The 26,614-nt window shown below is 35.6% G+C and overlaps 1 protein-coding gene across 1 annotated transcript in view; it reads right to left on the reverse strand.

Moving 5' to 3' along the window:
- Window positions 1-396: 396 nt before the first annotated feature.
- The window catches only part of LOC145998730 (uncharacterized), a 57,547-nt gene continuing 31,329 nt past the window's right edge, over window positions 397-26,614 (reverse strand). The window contains exons 4-7 of the mRNA XM_083135258.1: window positions 23,015-25,464; window positions 22,073-22,171; window positions 9,456-9,540; window positions 397-2,709 (exon numbers count right to left, since the gene is read on the reverse strand). Of these exons, the coding sequence (XP_082991384.1) occupies window positions 2,546-2,709; window positions 9,456-9,540; window positions 22,073-22,171; window positions 23,015-25,464 (2,798 nt within the window). The 3' untranslated portion in view covers window positions 397-2,545. The remainder of the gene's footprint in view (window positions 2,710-9,455; window positions 9,541-22,072; window positions 22,172-23,014; window positions 25,465-26,614) is intronic.

Consider the following 26,614-nt stretch of genomic DNA (forward strand, 5'->3'; position numbering starts at 1 on the left):
AAAAAATAATGCATGATCGGCAAGCCTCAGGCGATGTCATACTCATAAAGCAAAATACATTTGACTAAGGATGTACCACAATAAACACTGAAAACAATGGACATTTAAAGGAGATTTCAGACCAAAGCCACCTGGAAATGAACCTTCAGAAATAAATGCATCTTTTCATACCGAAATGACAAGCTACACATGTCATTTTCGCATCATATTGCTTTGGTTTGGTGGTTACACATGAGCAGTGAATGTTTCTTTCACAGACTCGAGGTACCTCTGTTGTTGGTCACTGAGGTGGGAAAACCAAATGTCACTGAAATCTTCATAGGACTATATTCCATATCTATTAGTTTTGCACCTTCATCCTGTGATTGTTCTAATTTATTATGAAAACAAATTGCATAGAAAGGAATGTTTTTATTACAAAATAATACTGCAAAATTTCTGCATAGGTTTTACATGATCTGTATGAATAAAATCAGGTTTTACATGAAAAACATTCATTCTGTAGTATGAGACTATGCAGAGATTTAAGTTTCATTAACCATGAACAATGGCAAACATGCCTAACATAATGCACCCATTCAGAGTATCTTAGGCATTAAACAAAATCTCTTCTATAGCAAGTTAAACAATTTAAACATATTCAAAACGTAAATAAACCACTGCTTAACAAATGGCAGGGTTTCTCTTGTACGAAGTGGACACAAATTTGCCCTACTCAGAGCCGTCTGAAGGCAGCAGATTTCGATGAAACATTGTATAGTGGCTATGGAGACCATGGAGAAGCAAAGGCTAATGGAAAAAGTTCACATTTTCGCCACCAGGTGGCAATGTGGCACTGATTTAGCAAGCAGAAGTTGGACATGCAAAATTTTATTTTTAGTTTATGTCTGAACAGCAGAGTTCAAAATGCACGCCATCAACGTGAATGACACTTTGGAAGCATAACACAGTGATATCAATGGTCACACAAAGCGTTTCGAAGGATGTTGTTTACTGTGCACTAGGTTTGAGTATCACCTTCTTACTACCAAGTTTCGCATCTATTGGATGCTTCAAACGAGCTCCAGAGGACTAACTAAGGCAGCTTTAATTGTAATTTTAATTTTGTAATTGTAACTTTATTGTAACCTGCTATATTACATTTCACATGTGAAAAAAGCACATCACCAAACATTGATAATAAAAATATTCTGGAAACATAATTGTTAAAGAATTACACACAGAATAGGTAATAAGTGTGAAAACTTGAATCAATGATCAAAATAATGTTAGCATTTTACCTGTGTTGGAAAAGAAGTACAATTTCAATTCTTAGCATAAACACAGCTGAAATCTCTTTTTATACAATTATATAATAATCCCATGAGACTTTTCAGAAACAAGTTTGAAAAGTGCATGAACTGATAATGTGCGTGTGTGATTATTTGTAAAACTGTTTTTATTATTCGTGGTTTACAATTGTAATATTTACTGTAATTGTATGAGAAGAGGTAATATGCAAACTTTAGAATTATAATTTTCACACTTGCTAATATTAATAACGCAAGTCAAAAGCAAATTTAAAAAAGATAGTAAACCACTAAACTCAATGCACCCCCTGTAACAAACTTGTTTAATTTGGTGCAGCTGCAGTGGAAACTATATATGTTACAATGTATTTATATTCATTCATTAAGCTTCATAAAAGCAGAGTATGCAAAAGCTGCTACTTTGGAATACAATTTCTGAGAAACTCTCCCCACACAGTATGTATAGAAAGTAGAATTATCAAGAAATAAAATATGCTAAAAACAATTACCTTTGATTTTTTCCCCCAAAATGGAACATTGTTAAAATGAAAGTAAATATTTTTCTTATATATAGATAAACAATCTATAAATAAAATCGAAATTTGAATGTACAAGGCGAGTCAAAAAATGTTAAGACTATATGGGAAATATAAAATTTGCTTTAAGGAGGAAACCTGGCTGCAATGACAAGAATTTAGTGTGCGACAGTCTATGCTAACATGGGTGTTACAATAATATTAATTAAAGAAGTAAACATAGACAGTGAGTAGTACATTTTCTATTTCCAATATAGTGTCAACATTTTCTTGAATCACAGTGTACCATGGCGATAAAAACTCAGTCTTCACACTACAAATAATTTCAAAACATCCAGTTGTAAAGCTTCACTTATGCAGTATAAAAATGCACATGCAAAACATACATCCAAGAAATAATACTGCTCACATATGAATTTCATGGCATCATGTATGTATGTAATGCAGTACGTTGCCTGTAAAAACATGTGCAATTGCTTCAACATATGCTGAAAGGTACAAAAAGAATATGTATAAAGAGTAGCATATAATAAATAAAATTTTCACAAGCCCATTATTTTCTTATGTTGATAAAACCAAAGCACAGTATGTTTCAAACAATTTGTTTTTACCAGATTAGATTACAATAGTCTGAAATGAACGAAGATTTTTTAAAGCTATAACTGAAAGTGTATATATATATTAGTGAACTTTATAAACATAAACAAGTTTTGTGTTGTTTCAGCATCTATCCAGAGTATACGTATGAGCAACGTTTCTTACTTCTAACAAAGATACCTCAGCCCCTGAAGCAATGGTGCTATCATGAAGAAAGCTATCGCTTGCACTATTGTTAGCAGCACACACTACTCCGAATGCTTCGGCGTCTCTCCTTGTTATGCGACCTGCAACAAAGAAGTACATGAACACACATAATGCAAAAACCTTTGATCTGATGAGAGTCTGGTTGGTTCACCAGGTACCAAATGAAGACTAAAAATGAGATATGATATGGATCTTCTGGTATCACGAGATGTAGAACCAAGCCGAAACCACTTTGGACCAATTCTAACAGCAGGGGTAGACAAAACTAAAAATAATTCAGGTGCCAGCCCTCTCTTCTCAGGAGGCAGCTTTTCTTTTCCAAATATGGGCTATGAAAGCTATGAATCCAACCAAGATAAAGCTACACATTTTGAAATGTGATATAGATCAAGTCAACATTTATGAATTAATAAAATATTTGGATTGAAAGCAATTAATTCTTGCACCGGAGTGGTCTTCCTAAAGAAGATTTAACCCATAACAGCACGAATAACTATGCAATACATTCCAGTACATGGCTGACTTACTATATAGATGCAGATTTTAAAATTCAGCTATCAGCAATTCAAAATCTGGGCACCAGGAAAAATTTTCAGGCACCATGGTGACTGTGCACCCTGTATTTGTCTACCCCTGAATTATAACAATTTTAAGTAGTTTTAAATATTTTTTAAAAAATAATATAACTTTACCATTTAAATTACCACACTCTTACTTTAAAATATTCATAATTTCACATGAGAATTATTTAATCGGAAAATCCATGTCTTCCCACCATGATGTTGCAAAAAAAATCATGTTCCTATATATTATGCTCCTGTTTTCAGGATTGGTTAAGTACACCACTTGCCTATTGGCAACAGTGCAGAAAAAGCGTAGGTGGATTTTCCGTAGAACTTTGTGGAAGCAGGAGAAGCAGAAATTAGAGAAAATTTAATGCATAACATCACTTGGTAACTGCATACCATGCAGGTTTCAATGATAATCAAAACACTTTGGAAATGGACTCTCATGGATTTGATTACAAGGTGACAATATTAACAATCATTATTATTATGTGCCTTATATGATAGGGTAGTCATACAATTGCAATAACTATCACGTTACTAATGGTAAGCCCTTATGTTAAATGCATATTTTGAAAATTGTGTAGTGTTTGAATTTGGATTTAAAATTTTGGGTGCATCAGCAGTTAGGTTATTTTGTACCAGTCACATTATACAGGGTCCAGCACCTTACCATAACTAAAATAGAATAATTGCAATGTGGTGGCACTACAATAAAATGTTCTGACTTTCATTAAAAGCTTCATTAAAAGCTGAGGCTGTAAAGGGGCACTCAGCACACACAAGGACAAAAAACAGGACAACACACAGAATTATACTGGCTATAAGCCCAGACGCCAAAGCCTCGTTAGTCTGCAAAATGTAGTCCATGGTGTACTACATGGAAGTGAGGTTGACAATTGGGTATACCACGTGGAAGGTCACACCTTACACCCCAATTGTGTAGAGTAAACCCTTTCGGCACGGAGAACGTATATATAAGTTATCTCCTGTTGCGCTCAAATCAGGGTTGGCCTGGGTGGGCCCAGCCCAGTTTTCCCCATGCAGGTTTTTTCAGAAAAACCAACCTTGAAAACCCCACCAAAAAAAACAGTGAAAATGTGTTGTTGTTTTTTCAGAAAATTTTGTAAATTATTGCTTTAAATACTTCTGAGGTTCTAAGATTGTCAAAAAGTTTTGGAAAACTTGTAAAGAAAAGGCTTAGAATAGCTTATAATACTAAAAATAATGAATATAGAACAAGTCATAGTGGTTTTTTTCAGGCTATTTTCCCCAATTCATGCTAGAAGTGGACTTTTAACAAATAACAAGAATATATATATCCAAGAAACAAAAAAGAAAAAGTATCGGACATTTTTAGATAAAAGGTTTGCATTAATTGATGCAACATAGTTGAACAAAGCTTATAATTTTTAATTGTGGTAGCATTTTGGTTATCAGTCACTTCCTTATGTGGGGGGGGGGGGGGACAATAGCGGCACATCATAGTTTCAACTGTGATGATCAATTGATACAATAATTTTTGGCATGTTTAAGCATTATAAGGGCAAATTGAGTACATTTTATTGAAATGCCATTAATTGTGGCATAATTAAATCGGAACATTCTTTAAATGATTTTTCTCATTTCTCACCATAATGGGTTGCTTGCCTGTGCAACATAAAATGTTATTTATGTCTGGTTTGGAGTTCTATACACTTGTAAGTCTTGCACCTTCATTATCTACCACAATTTCAGTTTTCTCTTTTCTTTCTTCTTTTTAAAGGTGTAGGGTACTCAAGTAAATACTGTGCAAATGTATACGGACTTTCATATTTTGATCATTTTTGACATTTTCAAACCTTTGAATAGACTATAGTTTTGAGTTTGCGCATTAAAGTTACAAAAGAATTATGTACTTGCACTATAATTTGACCATAAAATCATCAAAATATGGTGCATGAGTTAGGGTGGATGGGCAGAGTGTCATCTATTTAGTGACCATGCTGCTGTAAATTTAGAATCATTTAGGTAAAATTATTTCTATAGCTAGAAGACTTGTGAGCAAAATTGGACAATGCGTTTCAAGATGGTGGATGAAAAACTGATTTTCCCCATGCAACTCTATGCTCTGCTCTACATTTTTTTTCCAAAACTGTCAAGAATATATTTTCGGAGTATAAGGAATTAAACACAGTCATTCATTTTAGAGATTTCATTGGTCCGCAATTTTGCAGTGAAACTTTTAAAATATTTCATAGTTTACGAGAGGAGTGGTGGTAAAATCACAAACGTTGTATTTATGATAAGTACCATAAATGGAAGGCTTTTGAGTTGCAATTTTTATAGTTGCAAGATAACTTGAAAGGTTGGTCTCGCATTTTATTTGAGAAAAATTGGTCATGTTTAAAGATAGTAGACATATTTTAGAGGATCTATAAGATGAAATCAGCCAGACAATTGAATGTGGCAAAATTATAATTTGGCATGGTTAATACACGGAGGAGGTATTTATGCTTGAAACATCCAGAAAAATAATGGGAAGACACAACTGTGAACAAATTGTATTGAAGGAGATTGAAAACATTGTGTTGCATAGTACTTTTGGATTATTTAATGGTCTATGGCATATGAAATAAATGAGATAATAAATGCGTTTGTAGCTGTAACATAATTCATTCCAACATAGACACAACACTGCATTCAAAAAATAATTTGTTTCATAAAAAGTTCAGAATGGAATATTCACTAATAGTACTTACTAAAAATGTTCTGCACCTTGAAAAACATATACTTTAATATGCTTAACCCTTAACCCAAACCATCAGTCTGACAGACCCCCTGAAAATTTCATCGGGCTTGTTGCGCTCTACACCCGGAAACTCCCTGTACCGTTCTCCCTCAGCCAGTGGAAGCACATAGTGGTTCGGATCCCACTTTAAACTGTAGGTCCAGTCCCAATTAGCCTTAATGTGCATAAAGTGGACTTAAAACACCAAATCAATCAATTGATCAAAATCTTTCCCCCCACAATGTTTACCTCTGAACTAGCCAAACCATATCAATGGCTTGTTGAGTACCGATCGGCACGGTAGCTTTTTTGTGAGGATACGGGGTCTTGTGGGACCGGGTAGTTTGATTTACGTTGGAATCGTTCCAATCCGTTGTGTACATTTGTGGTGTTTGTTTTTGTCACTTTCGTTGTATTTTTGTGAACAGTGTTACCATGGCCCAAGAAAGAAATTAGCCATTTTGCGAGTCTCAGATGATGATTTTGACGAACGTGTTAGAGAGCTATTAGAAAATGAAGAGTCTGAACTCGAGGATGAGAGCGCTGATTCTGAGACAATCGATGACTCTTTATGCTGATCACGTTTATTTTCTTGAGTTGCAGGATGGTGGAGATTCCGGAACAAGTAGTGATGATGAAGAAAACTGATTCTGGACAACTGTGAAGTTCCTGCTCATGTCGTCACCTGTTCTCTGCCAGAGCCAACATCAACTGAAATGTCACACCCCTCGACCAGCTCCCCAGTTTTTAGTTTGGCAGTGCGAGAGGCAACCCATACATATAGAGAAGTGTTGAACCGCCAAAACATAGTCACACTCCTACACATAACACCTGATCTTACTGAGCGAAGGGCTCTTCTTATAATTTTCTTATACTCCTCAATTTTTAACTCCGCTCATGAAAATATCCTTCAGTGTTCTCAAAGAAGGCTGCAAGCAGTCCAAATTTTTACTGTGTTCTAAATAAACAATTAATATTCCTTCTTATTTATTGAACCTTACATAGATAAAATAATTGGAAGTTGATAATTAAGGCTCACAGAACAAATATCTTTTATCATCATTAACAAAAAATAAATAAATTCGATGTAAAAAAAGAAAATATGCATGTCAGTCTGACAGACCGGGTGGTTTGGATTACGAACAAACAAAAACATGGTTCATGTTAAGGGTTAAATTTGAGTAACCTTGCAGGAGGAAGAAAGTAACAAACTTGAATGATAAAATTAAAAGTCTCACTGTAAAAAAGTTTGTCATTGCTTCTTTTTTTCTGGGAAGAATGGTTCCTGCACTATTCAAGTTGATTTCTTATGTTACTGTGTTGCTTATTAATGTGTGCATCATAACAAGTACTCAAGATTGTGTTATGTTCATAAACGATGATGCATCCAAGCACACACATATGCATTTCTCTAGTTTGATTGACTGATTTGTTTTAATTTACTCCTTTTCTCTGCCACATTTGGCTAATCATGAAGATGAGAATGAGTGATGACATGATGAAGAGACTTGCAAAGAATCCTCATGCCCACGCCAGGATTCGAACCCAGGATCTCTGACATCATACACATTTCTCTTGTTAAAATAAAATGTTAATAGTCCTCGCCTATAGTAAGGTACCAGTATGTAGTAACGTTTCTCACTGCCATAAAAAGCAAAGCAGTACACGTTGCTGTGAAGGCTGGTATCTGCAGTCGCCCCCCCCCCCCATCCACACAATCCAGGTCCCTTTCACGTGTTCATTGGGGGAGCCATCTTGCATAACTACTTGCGCAGAGACTTGCTTTAGTTTGCCTGCTCCAGAGATAGTTGGGACAGGGTATTAAAGCAATACAAGTTGAATGTTACAGTACATTACTACCAGGGGTAAAATGTATTTCATTTTTAAAATACATATTTTTAAACAAAACCTGAAAAAAACCAATAAAACCCAGTTTTGCGCAGGTTTTATCTGAAAAAAAAAAACAACCAAAAAACCCGGGCAAAATGCCAACCCTGGCTCAAATCGCGGATAATGTATATATATGTTCTTCATTTTTGAGTGCTTATGAAAATTCTTGCTAGTTTCTATGTGGTTAGAAGATTGTTTCGCTGCAAAGGCTGGATATTTTAGTACATAACTTGACTGGTAGGTGCAGCACAAGTGTGATTTCATTGTTTTTCTTACATGTCACGACTGTTCTGTGCTTTTTGTTGAGTTTGCACAATGGCCGACAATGCTGTATCAGGTTGTTCCCAGTGGATACTCTCCCCTGATGATATTCAGCGATGTCTGGATGAAATTGTAATGTGAAGTTCCTTTGTGCCTCATAGGATGCTTTGAAGACTCTCACACGAAAGTGAACTTCTGTTGATTTCACATAATCAAGAATCCAAAAACTATAATGTAAAATATGTTTCGATGCCATAGTAAACTGAACTTCTCATTTTTTTATACCACATATTTGTTTTTATGATGAACTGATTTTTACATTTCTTACTCATATTGTAATTGTTTCTGGTTTGCAACACTGACGAAATTATAAAATTATACCACACAAAAATATTAAAAAAAATGTCTTATTTGGATGAATATGTATCACTGGTTGAATATTTTAATGATAATGAAAGTTTTTAGAAATTTTTATTATTATGAGATGGCAACACTGATGCTTGAAGAAAATTTCATACTCTTTTGTAAATTATTTTGTAAACTTTAGTATTTTGTATTCAAACACAAAATTGAGGGTCTGAAGATATGTTTGTATGCCAATGTCAACTTTATTTCTTGTATGCTCCATGTAATCTTTCTTTTCCCAGATGAATGCTAAATTTACTATTTACTATTTCTCGTGATGTTGAAACTGCTTTACGTGTCCGATGTCAATGTAATCGTACTTAATAATAAATAGTAATTGATAAATAATAAATAAAAATGTTACCTTACTGTAATGAATATCCATAATCCACTGAATACTTGGAAAAGTAGAGATATGCAAGACCAAAAAATAAATTTTGAAATATATTTTGGTATGGCAACACTGACGATTGAAGAAATATACATAACGTTTCTATGTGATAACTTCTATCCCTTAGTATTTTGAATCAGTGTGCAAAATTTCATGTCTATATAGCAAATAGTAACAGAGCAATTCATTTTCACAAAAGGGTAAAAAATCTTAGGTTGGCTGTGAACTTTCCAATTACTCCCTCTGTCCCATAATTATTGTCCGGTACACCTTTGTTTGTTGTCTCATAACAATTGCCTGATATTCAAACTGTTACATTGGTGTATACAGAAGAACATGAAACAAGGGAATGTGTCATACAACTTTACTACTCAAGGATCAGTACAAATTGTGCTTTCCATCTGCCTCTTCGTCTGTCATTTCTGTACTACCATTTTGGCATACCGGACTATAATTATGGAACAGAGGGAGTATATCCATACGCACCAAAAGGGTTAAAATATCAAACTATCTTGTGTAAAAAAGCTGCTTTTTACAACTTACCTGTATGTTTAATAACAATAGGACTAGGATCTGGTACGAGCTGCTTTATTTTCCCATATGGAGGTCTTCTAGGGGTAAAACCAGCCTGAGAGAAACAAAAATTAAGCAATTGTCATTAAAATAACATCAGCATTGTGTAAATTATTAGAATTTTCCATTTTACCACATGATCAGGAATTCCGCAACTGTTCACTACACTAGCATTGTGGTAAGGGTGTCTACAAGGTTGTAAAATCACAATTCCGTGACATTTTCAGGATTTCCAAACCAAGAACCAGAATTTTTCAGACTAAAGCCATTACGGCAATCCATATATTTAAATGTGTGTGTAAAAAGATCACTATGTTTTAGCTAAGATCACACTTCGCTTCACATGTAAAAGTGATAATGGCAGGATTGACTTATGGTTAGCAGAATTATATTTTTTATCCAAAAAAAGGTTAACAATTACAGCATAAACAATACATAATTATAGTAAGATTAGTAATAAAATGTGTATTAATCCTATTATCTACCCAAAAATTGCAACAAGAAACTGGAAATTTCAATAGCCACTTATGGTAGGTGATTTCTACATGTTCAATAGTTCAAAACATGACATTTTTCTAGAGAATATACAACTTGTACTGTAATACTCAGTGTACCAAACTGAAGTATAGTTTGTCCACAACAAATTTAAAATTTCTTGCTTTTCCCATTTTTCTGTTTGTTCAAAAACTTACTTTTAGTGCACTACTACAAAAAAGTTGATTTTTCTAGAAACAGTAACTCTCCCAGACTTTTGCAGAAAAAGTCAATTCCCTAAATTTTCCAGAATCGTAGACATGCTGTATATGGCATTAAATGCCCTGTTCATGAGAGACAAACAAATGTTGCCATTGTAAGCTTTATGCCAAATCAAGTACCTTCTATGGTGTAGCTTTATCTTTTGATTAACATCTTTAGGTCAATAGCAACCCTAAAGATGAATGATGATTAGCAACACTAGCAGTTCAGAATTTTGCCACAGCTGCAGGCAACTCATGCCCGTAAACAGTGGGATGTATAACTACTGCAATAGCAAATTGTCCACTACATTTAAATATTTTTCTCTTACATGTTTTTAAAGAATGGAATTGTACCGATGCTGGCGTAGAGGTAGTCAACTACTTTGTTGGAATTTTGATGCAATTCATGAACTTCGGATTGCCTACAAGTGAATGAACATACTGATGGACAATTTACTTGGTAATACTTACAGGGTGTCTACTATTTTGTGAAAACTAAATTCCCTGACTTTTCCAGGTTTTCCAGACCAAGTCATTAGGGCAATTAATGTACATGAACATGTATGTACAGTAGCAGCGATTAGGGGAGTGTGTGGGGGGATTGTCCCCCTACTTTTTGCTCCACCAGTATGATCTCTTAATGCTATCCCTTATCTAACAAGAAAACTAACCACAAAGTTTTGGCACCCAGTCAAAGGTGATATATGCAAGAAAATCAGAGCACTTAGATGAAAATTCACTCAAGTTTATAACCGTAAACTGTAGTACATCAGATTAATGTTTTCAACACAAAGCATACTTATTCTCTTGTACCTGTATATTTATGGAAATTTACCAATATACTAGCAAGCTTTCATTATCACATTATCTGAAATTATGGATGGCCTCCCTTCACCCCTTATAACCATCCGATCCACCCATACATTATAAAATAATTTTTTTACCAATTTTTTGGAGTTAATTTATTTCAACAACAATTCAGTAGTCACAAGAAAAATAGTGTGTGTTTATAAACTGAATGTAATTTTGTAACAAATTAGATAGCACAACTACTACGCAAGACAAGTTGTGGTGTGTAGTTTGTTTACGTTTATATTGTGTAGTAGTTGTGGTGTGTTTGTGTTTATATTGTGTTATAGTTGTGATGTGTTTGTGTGTGTCTTGTATAGTAGTTGTGCTGTCTAATGTGTTTGTGTTCGTCTTGTGTAGTAGTTCCTCCATTCATATTGGGGGTTAGGCGTAGAGCTGACAACTCTGCACTGTAAAAAAGCCATGTCAAGAATCGGCAATATAAGGCCATGGATGTTCCCAAGGTAAAATAGTCCCCCGTTCAGATCTCCGGGTGGGGACTACTTTGGGAGGTCCCTGGACTAAGAATAAGATATACATTAGGAATAAGGATATTAAATTAGGCACCTGGAATGTTCTGAGCCTTTACCGGCCTGGGGCATTTCAGTGTACAGTTAATGAGATAGTTAGGTATAAATTAGATGTAGTAGCTATCCAGGAAGTTAGGTGGCCAGGAGAAGAGAATTGTAAAACTAAAAATTATACTTTTCTCTATGGTGGTACTGAAAATCATAATTTTGGAACAGGCTTTTTCATAAATAATAGAATTATCTCGGCTCTTAAAACAGTATTTATTAATGATAGGATATCATATGCAGTTTTACAGGGTAGGTGGTGTAAAATTATTTTAATAAACATACATGCACCAACGGAAGATAAAGATGATTTTTATACAGAGTTAGAACAGGTCTTTGATAAATTTTCTCAGTATGATATGAAAATTCTGTTAGGTGACTGTAATGCACAGATTGGCAAAGAAGAGACATTTAAACCCACGATTGGTAAAGAAAGTCTTCATGAATTAAGTAATGATAATGGTATAAGATTGATTACTTTTGCAACCTCAAAGAATTTAATTGTGAAAAGTACCACTTTTAAACATAAAGATATCCATAAATATACCTGGTCTTCTCCAGATGGTAAAACTCATAATCAGATAGATCATATTCTCATTGATAAGAGAAGGCATACTAGTATAATTGACGTTCGTACACATAGAGGTGCTGACTGTGCCAGTGACCATTATTTAGTAATTGCTAAATTAAGAGAGAGACTCTCAGTGATAAATCATAAGCAACAAAATCTAAAAGTTCTAAAATTTCATACAGGAAAGATTACTGATGAAAGAATTAAGAAGGATTACCAAATTAAACTGTCAAATAGATTTGATGTTTTGCAGGATTAAAATGATGATGAAAATATAAATGAAACAGACGTAAATAAGAATTGGGAGCACATACGTAATGCAATAGAATCAGCAGCTAAAGAAAGTATAGGATACCATAAACCGAGAAAAAGTAAGCCATGGTTTGATAATGAATGTCATAATCTAATAGAAATAAGAAATCAGGCTAGACTTAGGTGGTTAAATAACTCTGATGATACAAATCTAAACAATTATAATAGAATAAAGCGAGAAGTTAACCGCACATTTAGAAGTAAAAAAAGAGATTACTTGAAAAGCAAAATTAACGAAATTCAAACAAACAGCAAAAATAATAATATCCGAGATTTATATAAAGGTGTAAATGAGTTTAGAAAGGGGTGGCAACCTAAAGTAAACTTGATAAAAGATAAAGATGGTGATCTTCTAGCTGACCCAAACGATATTCTAAATAGATGGAAGAACTACTTTAATGACCTTTTAAATGTTCATATAGGAGATAAATCAGAAGTAAATGAAGTCCACACAGCAGAACCTTTAGTTCCAGAACCTAACTTGACTGAAGTTAAAGATGCTATTAAAAGGCTAAAGAATAACAAAGCACCTGGCATTGATTTAATACCAGCTGAGTTAATTAAATATGGTGGAAATTCATTAATATGTCAAATTCATAAATTAATTTGTTTAATATGGAATAAAGAAGAAATCCCTCAACAGTGGAAAGAATCCATAATTGTTCCTGTGTTTAAAAAAGGTGATAAAATGAACTGCAATAATTACCGTGGAATTTCTCTACTCTCAACAACATATAAAATATTGTCTAACATTATTTTAACAAGATTAACCCCATATGCTAATGAAATTATAGGTGATTATCAATGTGGATTTAAACGTAACAGATCAACTACAGATCAAATTTTTCACATCAGACAGACACTTGAAAAAAAATGGGAATATAATCAAAATGTCCATCAGCTATTCATTGATTTCAAAAAAGCATATGATTCGGTCAAAAGAGATAAATTATATAATATATTACTAGAGTTTGGAATACCTAAGTAGCTTGTTAGTATGATAAAAATATGCACCAGTGAAACAGAAAGTAAAATTCGTGTGGATATTTATGTGTCTGACAAATTTATAATTCATGATGGGTTAAAACAAGGAGGTGCATTATCTCCATTGCTCTTTAATTTTGCATTAGAATACGCTGTTAGGAAGGTAAAAGAAACTAACGAAGGACTAAAATTAAACGGTGTGACTCAGTTGTTAGCATATGCAGATGATGTAGACTTACTGGGGTGGGGGATGATGTAAATACAATTAAAAAAAAGCTAAATTATTTTTCAAAACAGCTAAAGAGAGAGGTGTGGAAGTTAGCAAAGAGAAAACTAAATATATATGCTTACAGGACGAAACCAAGTGTTAGGTAATAATCAAAATCTAATTATTGATAACAACTCGTTTGAATCAGTTTCCAAATTCAAATACATAGGAGTAATATTAACGAATGAAAATTATATTAAAGAGGAAATAAAAAGTAGGCTTAATTCAGGAAATGCATGTTACTACTCTCTTCATAAACTTTTGTCTTCTCGTTTAATATCTAAAAAACTAAAAGTTAAAATATACAAAACAGTAATTTTGCCTGTAGTATTATATGGATGTGAAACTTGGTCCCTTACATTGAAAGAGGAACAGAAATTGAGGGTATTTGAAAATAAGATCCTTAGGAAAATCTTTGGACCTAAAAGGGATGAGGAGACAGGTGAGTGGAGAAGGTTACATAATTTAGAACTACATAATTTGTATTCATGTCCAGATATTATTAGAATAATTAAATCGAGAAAACTTAGGTGGGCAGGCCATGTAGCACGAATGAGAGAGGAAAGAGGAGTTTACAGGATTCTTGTTGGGAAACCTGATGGTAAGAGACCTGTAGGAAGGCCAAGACGAAGATGGAGGGACAACGTTGAGATGGACCTAAGAGAAATCGGTAGGGATGGAAAAGAGTATATAGATCTTGCTCAAGATAGGGAAAGATGGAAGGCCTGTGTTGCTGCAGCCATGAACCTTCGGGTTTAAGAAGGCTAGGGAGTTAGTTAGTTTTATGTAATTTTGTAAAATAAATGTAAAAGAACACATTACTCGAAAAAAAAAAAAAAAAAAAAAAAAACTACACTATTTTCTTCTTTAATGCTTTCATCTTTTCATCAAATTCTTGGATTTCCTTTGCTGATCTCTCAAGGATTTTAGCTTTCTTTGTACTCAGTTCTTTCAGTTCTGATATACTTCTTTTCCTCTCTTCTAAATGAGTTTTTGTTGTATCATGCTTCCTTCCACTTTCCATTTGCATTACTTGCTGCATGGATTAAAGATTTAGTTATAGGGACTTTTTCAACCCTCTGTAACTTACAATTGCATCATGTATACATCGTTGGGCAATAAGTGAGTCCTCATCAAGATTATCTACAAGGCATCGCTTATTTACAGAGAAACTTCACTCAACAGAAGCATTTCCATGTGAAAGCATCGAAATATTCAGGACAAACAGTATAAAGGAAATAGGAATTTTAGCTTTCCTGACGATGTGATTCGAACAAGTGTTCTCGTAGGACACACATCCGGGAAGTTAAGCAGAATTCTAGCCAGGCAAAGGGTGAAAACCAAGCCCTACTCCGTTCAGTCAAAGATGACCTGGAACTCCGTATTCCAGGAGTATACCGAATACCCTGCGAGTGAACATCAACGCAATATCCAATTATTCCAACCTGAAAAGTCAGGACTTGGGGAACACAGCATCACTGAGGGACACAGAATTTTATTAGCAGACACAAAAATAATATCCAAATATGCTGGTTACTGGGACCGATGGGTTAAGGAAGCCATATCACGGGAAAGCACCAATCTCATCAGGGACGAGGGACTCCAAGCTCAGTCACGCCTGGAACCCACTCCTCCGTAAAAACAAGACACCAGTCAATGAGAACACCAGGATCCAGAGAGAGCCAATAGGAAGACAGAATCCAAACTCCCCCACATTATAGTCATGTATATTAACCTACATTGGTCTCCATTTCTACATTCCCTGAAGATGAGCAATGTATGCCCTCAAAACGTTGGAAGCCAACTCCAATTTAACATGACTAGTAACCCAAGAACACTTGTTTGAGTATAAAGGAACTGTTGTTACAGTCTTTTCAATGTCATCCACATCTGATCCAGCCGATCAACAGCAATGTCAATTTTTTTCATTCTTGCAATCCCACTGTCATTACTACATAAGTCAGTATATATATCTGCAGCAGGGCCAGAAAAATGGCACTTTTCAACTAGGACTTGTAATGCCACATTTACTTGGTCTTCACCTACTTTTCCATCCAAAATAGATGCTGGAGAGAGACATGCTGCACCATATGTGAGCCTATATCAATGGCGATCTCCTACATAACACAAACATTGTAATATTTTCAGACAATCTTCACGAAAATGTAACACCTGAACGTCAGATAGTTGCATAGATCTAAATGCTGCTTGGGTTGCAAATCCAATGTCAACTTCTTTTGCAGAACACCCACCAATCTGGATCAGTTCGATATAGTTTCAAAAGATCTTCAGAACTTACAGCTTCAAGCAGAATGGACTTCTTTATAAACCTGGACATAAGGGATTTCAGTAGCTTGATCAAATGTTCATAAAGGAAAGGCACCACTGGTGAATCAGACAAACCTAACAAGAAAGGGTTCTACAGTATATCATTTGCAATAGTCTGAAAGAAAGCTAGCCTGACTGTAACAGAAGATTCCTCTTGCGAACTTAATAGTTTTAAGCTTTCACACCTTGGTTGTTCCTTGGTACCACAAACTCTGTCAGCATAGGTTTTCAGAAATGGTAAAAGGTACTGTGGTTTTTCCACCACACTTCCATTGTCTAACCACCGAATTGAACAACACTTTTTTGGAAAAACATTTGATCCTGTAATTCTTGTGAAATCTGCTCTCTCAGCTGGAACATTTTTTAATAAATTGTACACTGCTCTTAAGAATCCCACTACGTTCCAACCAGAACTCTGAAAAGATGCTTTGAAAGCACCATGAAGAACATTAAGTCTGCAGCTTCCTATTTCCAGCAATGTTGTACTTTCTGGCTCATTATTAGCAATGTTTTCCTTGAAAAAGGCGAGAAATTTCCAGTTAACTGCTGGTCCATCCATGGATATTTGCACTATGTTTTTCAAATTGATACCTTTTACACTTTCTTGAAATGCCAGTAGCAAGTCACTAGCTTTGGTATGGCCCAGAAACAAAAATACAATTTTTTCCAGAAAAATAGTAAATTTCCCGGACTTTTCCAGAAAAATAAAATTCCCTCACTTTTCAGGTTTTCCAGACTGGTAGACACCCTGTACTTAAGCTGTGATTGACTGATTGATTTTGGTTTATTTTACTTAGTTTTTCTGCCACTTTTGGCTAATCACGGAGATGAGGATTAGTTATGATGAAATTGATGAAGGGACACTCATGCAGAATGCCCATGTCCAGACCAGGATTTGGTACCATTCCACCACAGAGGTTGTCACTTTTTCAACTGGGCACAGGAATGATTTAAAACTAGGAGAAAATGTTCTCAAACAGGCTGTCCTATAATAATACGTCTTAGTATTGGTGCCTTATACAGAGTGATCCATTGAAGTGTAGAACGCCACATTGGTGTTTCTGCTATCAGCGAGCGAGGTGCTTGCGAACGTATGTCGGCACTGTAGACTGTCCGTGAATCAAGCATGCAAGTTTCCGTAACTAGTTTCAAGAGTGATTTTTTTATGACATGGAACTTTTACACCCAGGAATCTTGTTTCAAATCGCCTTTGAACTTCATGTGCCGATTGGGTTAACACATTATCATCCTTCGCCATTTCCTGCCTCTGGCTGGGTCGGCATAGAAGTCATATTTTTCTGGTCTTCCACCACTCCTTTCTTTATTTTCTTGTAGTTTACGGTTATTACAAGCATAAGAAAACATTTTTTCTTTGTGACGTTTCAGGAGAACACACGCTCCTTTCATCAGATGCATTACACAGATGGCTTATTGAGATGAAGGTTAACCCAGTAGAATCATGGGAAATGGTTCGATGGTTTACTGTATGTGCAAATTACAATTACTTTATATTTGATGGCAAAATCTATCAGCAAAGTAATGGTCTATCAATGGGAAACCCAGTATCCGGAATCATCTCCAGCATTTTCCTTCATTACATAGAATCTCCAATTGTTAATGCAATAGGTGCGGATATCAAACTCTACATCAGATATGTAGATGATGTGCTAATTATTGCTAAAAATGATAACACCATCATGGACGTATTTAAATTGTTAAATGAATCACATCGTCGCATAAAATTCACTTGTGAACCCATGAATAACAATGTAATTTCTTTCCTTGATCTGCAAATTAAGACAACTGACTCAACAATTCAAACATCAGTCCATAGAAAAAAATTAGCGGGTGAAAAATACATCCATGCCAATTCAGAACATTCGCGTATAACAATGGATAACATATTTTTAAATTTTTTCCTGAGAGCACAAAGACTATGTTCTAATAATGAGGATATCAAAAATGAAGAAGAAAGGCTTTTTAATATAGCAAAAGAAAATGGCTTTCACACTAACAGAATAAACCAAATCAAAAAACAAGTAGCAAGAAAACTAAAGGAAAAGAGAAATACAGACAAAGATGAAAAATCTGTTGAAAAGAAATTTGTGTGCATTCCATTCCACAAGGGATTCTCACATAAAATTGCAAAAATTTTCAGAAGTTTTGATTTCAAAATTGTTTTTAAATCACCAAGAAGTTTGGAATGTACATTTAATGAATTCAAAATGAGAAACTCTCTACCAGATGCGGAAACCACAGGAATATATAATATAAGTTGTTCATGTTCAAAGGATTATGTGGGACAAACAGCAAGGAAAATGGCAATAAGATGGCATGAACACGATTTGGACATTATAAATCTAAACCCAAGAACAGGTTTGTCAACTCATATCATCGAAGAAAAACATTTGATTAAAAAGAGAAGGGTTTTAAAAAGATTAACGGGAAACACAGAGTTGAATGTCTGGGAAGCTTCGTTCATTGCAGAAGAACACTGGAATAAATTAAATAATGAAAATGGTAATGTAGATCCAGTATGGAGTTTTCTTTTTCACAAATGGAGTAAGCCACCATCTTTGAAATTTAATGTAACAGAAAACATCAAGAGACTGTGTGAAAACAATGATGAATTTGAATTACCTGATGATATTTGGGATTCATAATTTAAAAAATCTCAAATAAAAATACAACAGACTGCTTTTTTTTTTTTTTTCCCACAGTTAAGTTGCTATATTACAACAATGTAACATTGACAACGTCCATTATATAACGGATTCTTTTTGTTTAAAAATTACTAACCATTGTTATAACTGTATCTTTAGTCAAAATGAAAATAAATGTCTGATGAAAGGAGCGTGTGTTCTCCTGAAACGTCACAAAGAAAAACTGTTTTCTTATGCTTGTAATAACCGTAAACTACAAGAAAATAATTCTATAATGCAAGCAATGCGTACATACAAGAAAAACACTCCTTTCTTTCTGAGGTATTCCAATCTTTTCCTCTTCTCCTAACACTCTCCGCTATCTGCTCTTTCCACCAACATCTTGGTCTCCCCCTTGGCCTTATTTCCACTCCTTGTGTATTGTAAGCAGTCTTTTTACACCCATCCTCTTCATGTGTCCGACCCATCTCATCTGTACTTGACCTATTCTGTCCTGAAGCTTCACCACCCTCACTGTCTGTTGGACTTTGTAACAAACCAGAGTGTTTGTTTTATATTTGTAAAATGTTAAGATTTTTTAAAGGCTTGTTATCTTAAATAATGTTCAGAATATCACAGACAACTATATTTAGACTGGTCAAGTTCTTATTGGAACTTGTACATATGTTTCGGAAATGCAAAATAATCTGTTAGTGTTGACGTCACTTTTCCATCATGGCAGAGAAAGTGCATGAACCTGCCTGAATATTTTCAACTAACGACGGGCAGTGTTGGAAAACAAAAGAAGGTAGGGGAATCAATAGGAATGTGGTAACGGAAAATGGAATGCCAGAATAGTGTTATTGGTTTGCATTAATTTGCTGAAATATTGATTACTTGCAGAAACGTTCATGTACTTTTATTGGCTTTGTCCAATGTTAATACTATATGAAGTTGTGTGTTAATGATTGTGATTTGAAATGCTGTAAGAATTGTTATTTTCGCCTCTTCAGGAAAAGCAAAGAAACGTGAGTAAATATGTACATTGCTTGTAAGTTCACATACTATAGGAAATATAAGTGATCATAAAACTGTGTCTAACTTTGAAAACAGTGTTGAGTTTCTTGTTACCCAGCATGGCCTGACGAGTTACAAAGAGTCTCATGTTCCCGACACAAGGAGCAGCGGACTCTTTGTAATGACTAGTGTCCAACTGGAGGACGTTGCAATCTCCTCATTCCTTATTCTATCCCTTCTAGTCTTCCCCACTAATATACTCCTTAAAATTTTCATCTTCACTGCCAGTATCTTTCTTTTGTCTCTCTGTCATTGTCCATGTCTCTGCTCCATTCATAATTATTGGCACACAGTACGTGTTATATATTACCTTCTTGCATTTCATAGGTACAACCCTGTCCATGTTAATCTTCGAACACTTTGATATAGTCCACCACCCATTTGTCCCCCTCCTGTTTATCTCCTCATCTACTCTTCCATTTCTCTCAATTATGCTTCCTAGACATTCCCTATGAGACTTGGCAGCAAGCAACCCGGCGTCAACCTTGTCTTTCCCGGCGAGCAGGGTCCGTGACAGTCACACGCTACAGTCTGTTTTTCTTGCTCTCCCTGCTTTCACTCTCTTCCCCTTTCTGTTGACGTTGCAGACTGACACCAGTACAATCATCCCTCCAAAGTTGTGTTGTGTCGTGTCCGTGTGTTGAAGATTGTGGCTTAATATGGCACCACAAAAGTTTACATTACAACAAAGAATTTATCTTGTCGATTGTTACTTCGGAAAGAGGAATTGTGGAGAAGTGTGACGATGTTTTTCAACGAAATTTCCTGGTGTTCCCGTTCCACATAGGACCACTGTATTAAACCTCATAAAGTTTAGAGTAACAGGGTCAGTTCTGAATAAAAGTGGAAAGAAAAATGGGGAAATCTAAAAAAATAAAGTATACAAAGACAATCCGCACACCATCTGTGAGAAATCGGGAGAATTACAGTAGACGAACTTGCACGTGTAAATGCCAATTTCCTTCGGAGATGCCAGGAATGTGTTGCAGCAGAGGGACATCATTTTCAACACCTTCTGTAGTCAAAGTTAGTACACAATATGAAAACTGTAATTTTAATAGACTATAGCGACTGTTGCGGACCCCTTTCCCCGGGAAAGACAAGCGCTGACGCCGGGCCACTTGCCGCCGAGTCTCGTAGCGAATGTCAGGGAATGCTCTGTATTTGAAATCAACTAAACGCTCAACTCTTCAGTGTCCGCCTTTAATCTTGGTACATTTCTGGTTCTGTTTCTTGTTGTTATTAGCGTCTCACTCTTCTCTGCACTAAATTTCATTCCTGCTCTAATGATTTCATCATTCCAACTATCAAGCTGTCTCTGTTCTTCTTCCCTGTTTCCCCATATTACTAAGTCATCAGTGAACAACAGGGCCTTCGTCTCTTCCTCTCCTATATTCTTCCCCACCTCTTCCTTAATTATGTCTATTGTAATTATGAAGAGCAGTGAGGAAAGAGCACTTCCCTGTTTTACTCTTTTACTTATACTTCGTTCTTCCCACTCATGTCTTCACGAGCTCTAGTTGGCCTTGTATGTGCTCTGCACTCTACACACTCTCTCTTCCTAGACATCTTTCTCTCTTAGAGCCTTCCGAATCTTTGTTATGTCTATGCTATCGTATGCCTTTCCTATATCTAGGAATGCCACAATCAAATAATTTCCATACTCATAGTGCCTTTAATGTAATTGCCTTATGGTGAATATCAGATCTACTGTTGATCTGCCTCCTCCAAAACCATATGAATCATAAATAAATAGCGCTGCGCAGTAGAAAACATTTGCTGAGCCATAACACACTTTGCGGTTAAATACACTAAAAAAAGCACAATACCTAACAAGAACCCTATCATTTCAGTCACCAGACTAATAAACAGGCCACACAATACAAAACAAGGACCCCTATCACTAGTCCTCAAGCTACTTTCAGGACCTCCGTAAAAAACGGTTTCTAGCCCATCTCGCAAGCTTACATTAGTAGGCGTCTTAATAAAGATGTATAAAAAATTGTGTGTGCAACAGAGGTCTTCTTTCATAAACCTGCTAAGTAAATCCCTTTTTTAAAATAATTACGGAAACTGTTGTGCGCTTGCTTCATCGACACTCGACAATACCGAAAAACGGATGCGAGTGCCTCGCTTGCCGATAATAGAAACACTGGCAGAAGTCTACACTTCAATGGATCGCTCTGTAGATAAAGTGGCCACAAAAATATAAATTAGTAATAACAATTATTAAATTATACTCACCACTGTAACTGATGGTGCTTTTCTGTAAGTTTTAATTGGAAGTGCTGGTTTAATCTCAGGATCTAAGTTTTCTATCTCTGCATCCTGGATACCTTTGTGCTAGAAAACACATAAAATTCACATATTTATTAATTTAATGCAAATATTCATATGACAGTCTCTTCTCTTCAATAAAATACAAAATTTGAAGATATGTTTGCACCTAAGTCAATGTCTCAAATAAGGAGACATGATAAATTTTATAAAAACAAATACACACATGTACATACATGTATGCATTGTTTTTATTCTAATTTTAACACACATAAAATTGCATGCATTAAAATCAAGTGTAAAAACATCACACACAATTCTGAAATATGGTCAGGTTGAACAGGTACTCTTAGTGCAAACCATCAACTAAAATTAAAAATATATTTTCATAAATGAATTTATGTTATGAATGATAGATTCATCTGCTACAAAACTGATAGCATGACTATCTCGGAATGGTGACAGTGTCCCAAAATCGATTGATGAATAAAGTAGGTATTTTCGTAAGTTACTACTTGGTATTATTGAATATGTGTGTAAAAGGTGAATATTTCACATACTTCAAATAACTCCCTGTACTCAAATTCAAAATAACAGAAAAAATGGTAAATGTACGAAAATATGGTAAACATAACCCTATACCAAAATGAGACTAAAGTAAAGTAAAAAAATAAAGTACTCCCCTGTGCTTTGCACTATGGCATGGAGGCGTACAGGGGGTGTAGAGTTCGGGCCCCACACTTTCTTGATCATGGCTGAAGTTGGGGGTGGTGTGATCAGCACCACACCCCTGGCCACCTACCAAAATGAGACTATCAATAAAAAAATAAAAATGCACTTTATATTGCATTCCATCTACTTTCAACCACTCTCTGGCAATATTAGTAACTGCAAAAACAAAATACGTACCTGAAAATCCAATTTCCTAGAAAATTGCACAGGTACTGGTAAGCGTGAACTCTTATCACTCTTCACGGGTTTCTCGGTAGTGACAACTCGTCTTTCTATTGCATTGCTCTTAAATGTGGCCACATTTTCACTTAAGGCATTTCTGTTCGGCAAATCTGGTTTCTTACCACCACCATAAGGAGATGGGGTTTGACCAGCTACACGTTGCGACAGGTACGGAGATGGAGTCTTGTTCTTAACAACTACACTCTGTACTCTGTTTACATTCCTTGGCCTTACATTCCTTATCAGAGGTGTTGTTGGAGTGCTTCTGATGTATTCACCAACTGGGCTTATGATATCGTCAAAATTGAGAACCTTTTGTTTTTGATATCTTGTAGATACGATCTTCATGTCCTTCTCAATTTTGTTTTCAGATGGAAGTGATGTTGGTTGTACAAAAAGCATATCTTTAACAACTTGCTTGGGTACAGTCAGGTGGTGTTGCACATTTCTCTGTACTTGTGTATGTTTATTAAATGGGCTAATGTCTGATGATTTAGTTTCAGAAACTCTGCGACTAGATTCCGGTAATCTAACATTTCGATCACATTGTGTGGTTGTTTCTCCAACAGACTGGCATTCAATATCTCTTTCATGGAAATAAGCTTGAGGCGATGATGATTTTCTCTCATCAGACGGACTAGATGCAGAACCGTTGAGCTGCATTTTTTTAAGACCTTCTGCTAGAAACTTCTCTATATCTGTAAGTGTGTCATTAAACTCACTGCTAGTATTTACATTTTCACAATCAGCAGGCACGTTATGGTCAGTATTGTCTTCTGAAGCATGGATGGTGCGAGAGATTCTTCGGTCTGAGGAAATTTTCATCAAATATTGCTTATTTGTATCACCGAGTTTATTGATTTCAATGTCACTATTCCAGTTCTGCAAGTTGAGAAGGTTGCGTTCGAAGAATGGCTCAAATTTTTCACCTTCGACTGTTTCCTTGGGACTGCAATTCACACTTTCGTCCAATGAAATCACCTCAATCGATAGTTCTTTTTCAGAAGACTCTCTAGCATAACTGATCTGCACTGGTGACAAATCAGGACAGTATTTATCTACTGAAACAGAACTCTCTAATAGATTACTGGCCTCAAACTTCTCAACGCTCATTTTTTTCAAGCTTTCATCTTCATTTTGTGATATCGCCTGTGTGAAACTATCTTTGCCCTTTGGTAATATTTCTTTACTGCAATCATGCTGTACTTCTGAAATACCACTGTCATCCGTAGACACATAACTTGAGTTGGCACCACCAAAACTTTGAATTTCTGTAATTTCATGGTCTTCAAAATTATTCATTTCTGCAGGGTAAGAATTGCCTGGATGTGAATGCAGATTCAAGTTATCCACCTGAGCCGTTTCAGACGTTGGGCTGAATGAAATGTCTTCAAATGAGTTATCAGGCACAGTAATTACATTTGATGGGCTTTCATACTTCTCATCCAGTGGATATTCAGAGAGCACATGTTCTTTCTTAACATTACTGGCAGAAGCACTGTCACTTTCATAGAATTCCATTATAGACTCACAAAATGAGTTTTCATCCATAGTTAAAACTTTTGATTGTGTATCATTCTTGCTCATAATCAAGCATTCATGGCTTTCGTCAAGCTGTCTTTCAATGTTGACATACTTGCATGCAATCTTTTTAGGCTTTTCTTCAAAATATACATCACCTGCAATTGGTTCATCTTTGCAGTTTGAATCATTAACTTTAACTTCTTTACAGTCACCATGCATAGCAAAAATATCTCTACCAGTAGTCTTGTCCATTGTTGAATTTAAAGAACAATCTAATGTGTAATCAGATACTGGCAGTATTTTGGATGGTGTACCATATTTCTTCAAAACCGAGTACTCATGACTGTAAGCATTGTCACTGATGACTTTTTCAACCTGTTCTTCACTACCATTTGCTAACAATATAGCTTGCTGCATTGAAGACCTGTTAGTTTTATCAGAAGAGACACTTATAACATCTTCTATCAGCTCATCAGAAGTGGACTTGTTAGAAAAATCAGGTGTGTTATTGGGCACATTAACAACTCCCGACATACTGTCTTCTTCACTGACATCACTTTCCTCGTACAAAGGGTCCTCCTCAGATGGTATATCATCTACATTGCAAGCACTTACATAGTCGAACCGATCCTCGTAATCCCCTTCTGAGAATTGAGTAAGATCTTGTGTGTCTTCCTCTGCTGTGAAATATGCAGACTGCGAAGCTTCCGTGAGCGACTTCCGCTGCTTGATCGAACATTCCCCTTGGCTGCCTTCAGGACTATCATATATATCGTAATGAGCCGAGACATTCTCGCTCTGAGTATCTATTTCCACACTGCTTTCTTCAACATTCATGGATTCATCTTTATCCCTTGAAGTATGTCCACTGGTATTGTTGGCTGCAAGGAAAGAAAGTATAATTACAATGACAAAAAATTAAAACATTTTCTTAAAACATATGTTAGATTCACTCTAAGTTAAAGTTTAATTTTTTCCCCGCAGTTTTTGTTTGCGATCAATTTCGCCACTTGCATGGTATCTTCGTCAGACATGTACTGTCTTGGTGGGGGTGGTGTGGTTCCTTTTTCTCCCGCTCACATTCTAGGTGGCACTAGTTGACTTAAACCTTACAGTTTCTGCTCCTTGGGACGAACCGTAAGCACCTGTGAAAAAGTCCACATGCGAGTGAAATCTAGTGCCTTTGCATGGATTCAGATGACGAGACTGGGAACCGACAGTGCCAAAATCCCAATGCGTGGCAAAAGGAAGTACCATGCTCGCACCGGAGGAACAGAAAATGAAAGACCTGTGTCAACTAGACACACCACAAATGCGAGCGAGAGAAAAAGGAACCACACCTCCTGCAGCGAGGCAGTACGTGCCTAATGAAGCTACCAATCAGGTGGCGAAATCGATCACAAACAAAAACTGCGGGAAAATGAATTGTGAACTTATTAGAATGAATTACCTCTCTCCTTGCAACTGCCAAATGGATATATTTAGATACAATATGTTAGATTGTTCAATATGTTTCCCACCGAATTGCTAATTGTTGCACATTGTGAACAAGTTCTTTTGTTTTCATTATTACATATAAGAGTCAAATATATTATCAACTTAAGGCAAGCACACTAACTGAGTGTTGCAAGCGTACGATAGGTCTACATTCTGACTTAGGCACCACGGAAAAAACGTGAAACACTAAGGGGGTGCCATGAAACTAAAAAGTTTGGGAATCCCTGGTATAGGGTAAGTGTACCTGTTGCCCATGACTAGGGTCCAGATAGTTATGCACTTAAAATATACAAAGTATGCAAATAAATGCACTTTAGGAAAACATATCTTCTTTATCAGCTCCTACAATTTAACATGTAATAAATATGAAAATTGCAGTTCTGAATTCTTCCACACTCTCTTGTATATATTTACCCAGCTGTTTTATAAAAGAGAAAAAATACAATCCTTAAAGATTGTGATTACAATAGTTTAAAACATCTCAATTTCTCAACCTTGAAACTCCTGTTTTCGACAAGAATACTTTTATACTCT

This window comes from Lepisma saccharinum, chromosome 14, assembly GCF_977018435.1.
Source record: "Lepisma saccharinum chromosome 14, izLepSacc3.1, whole genome shotgun sequence".
Classification (NCBI taxonomy): domain Eukaryota; kingdom Metazoa; phylum Arthropoda; class Insecta; order Zygentoma; family Lepismatidae; genus Lepisma; species Lepisma saccharinum.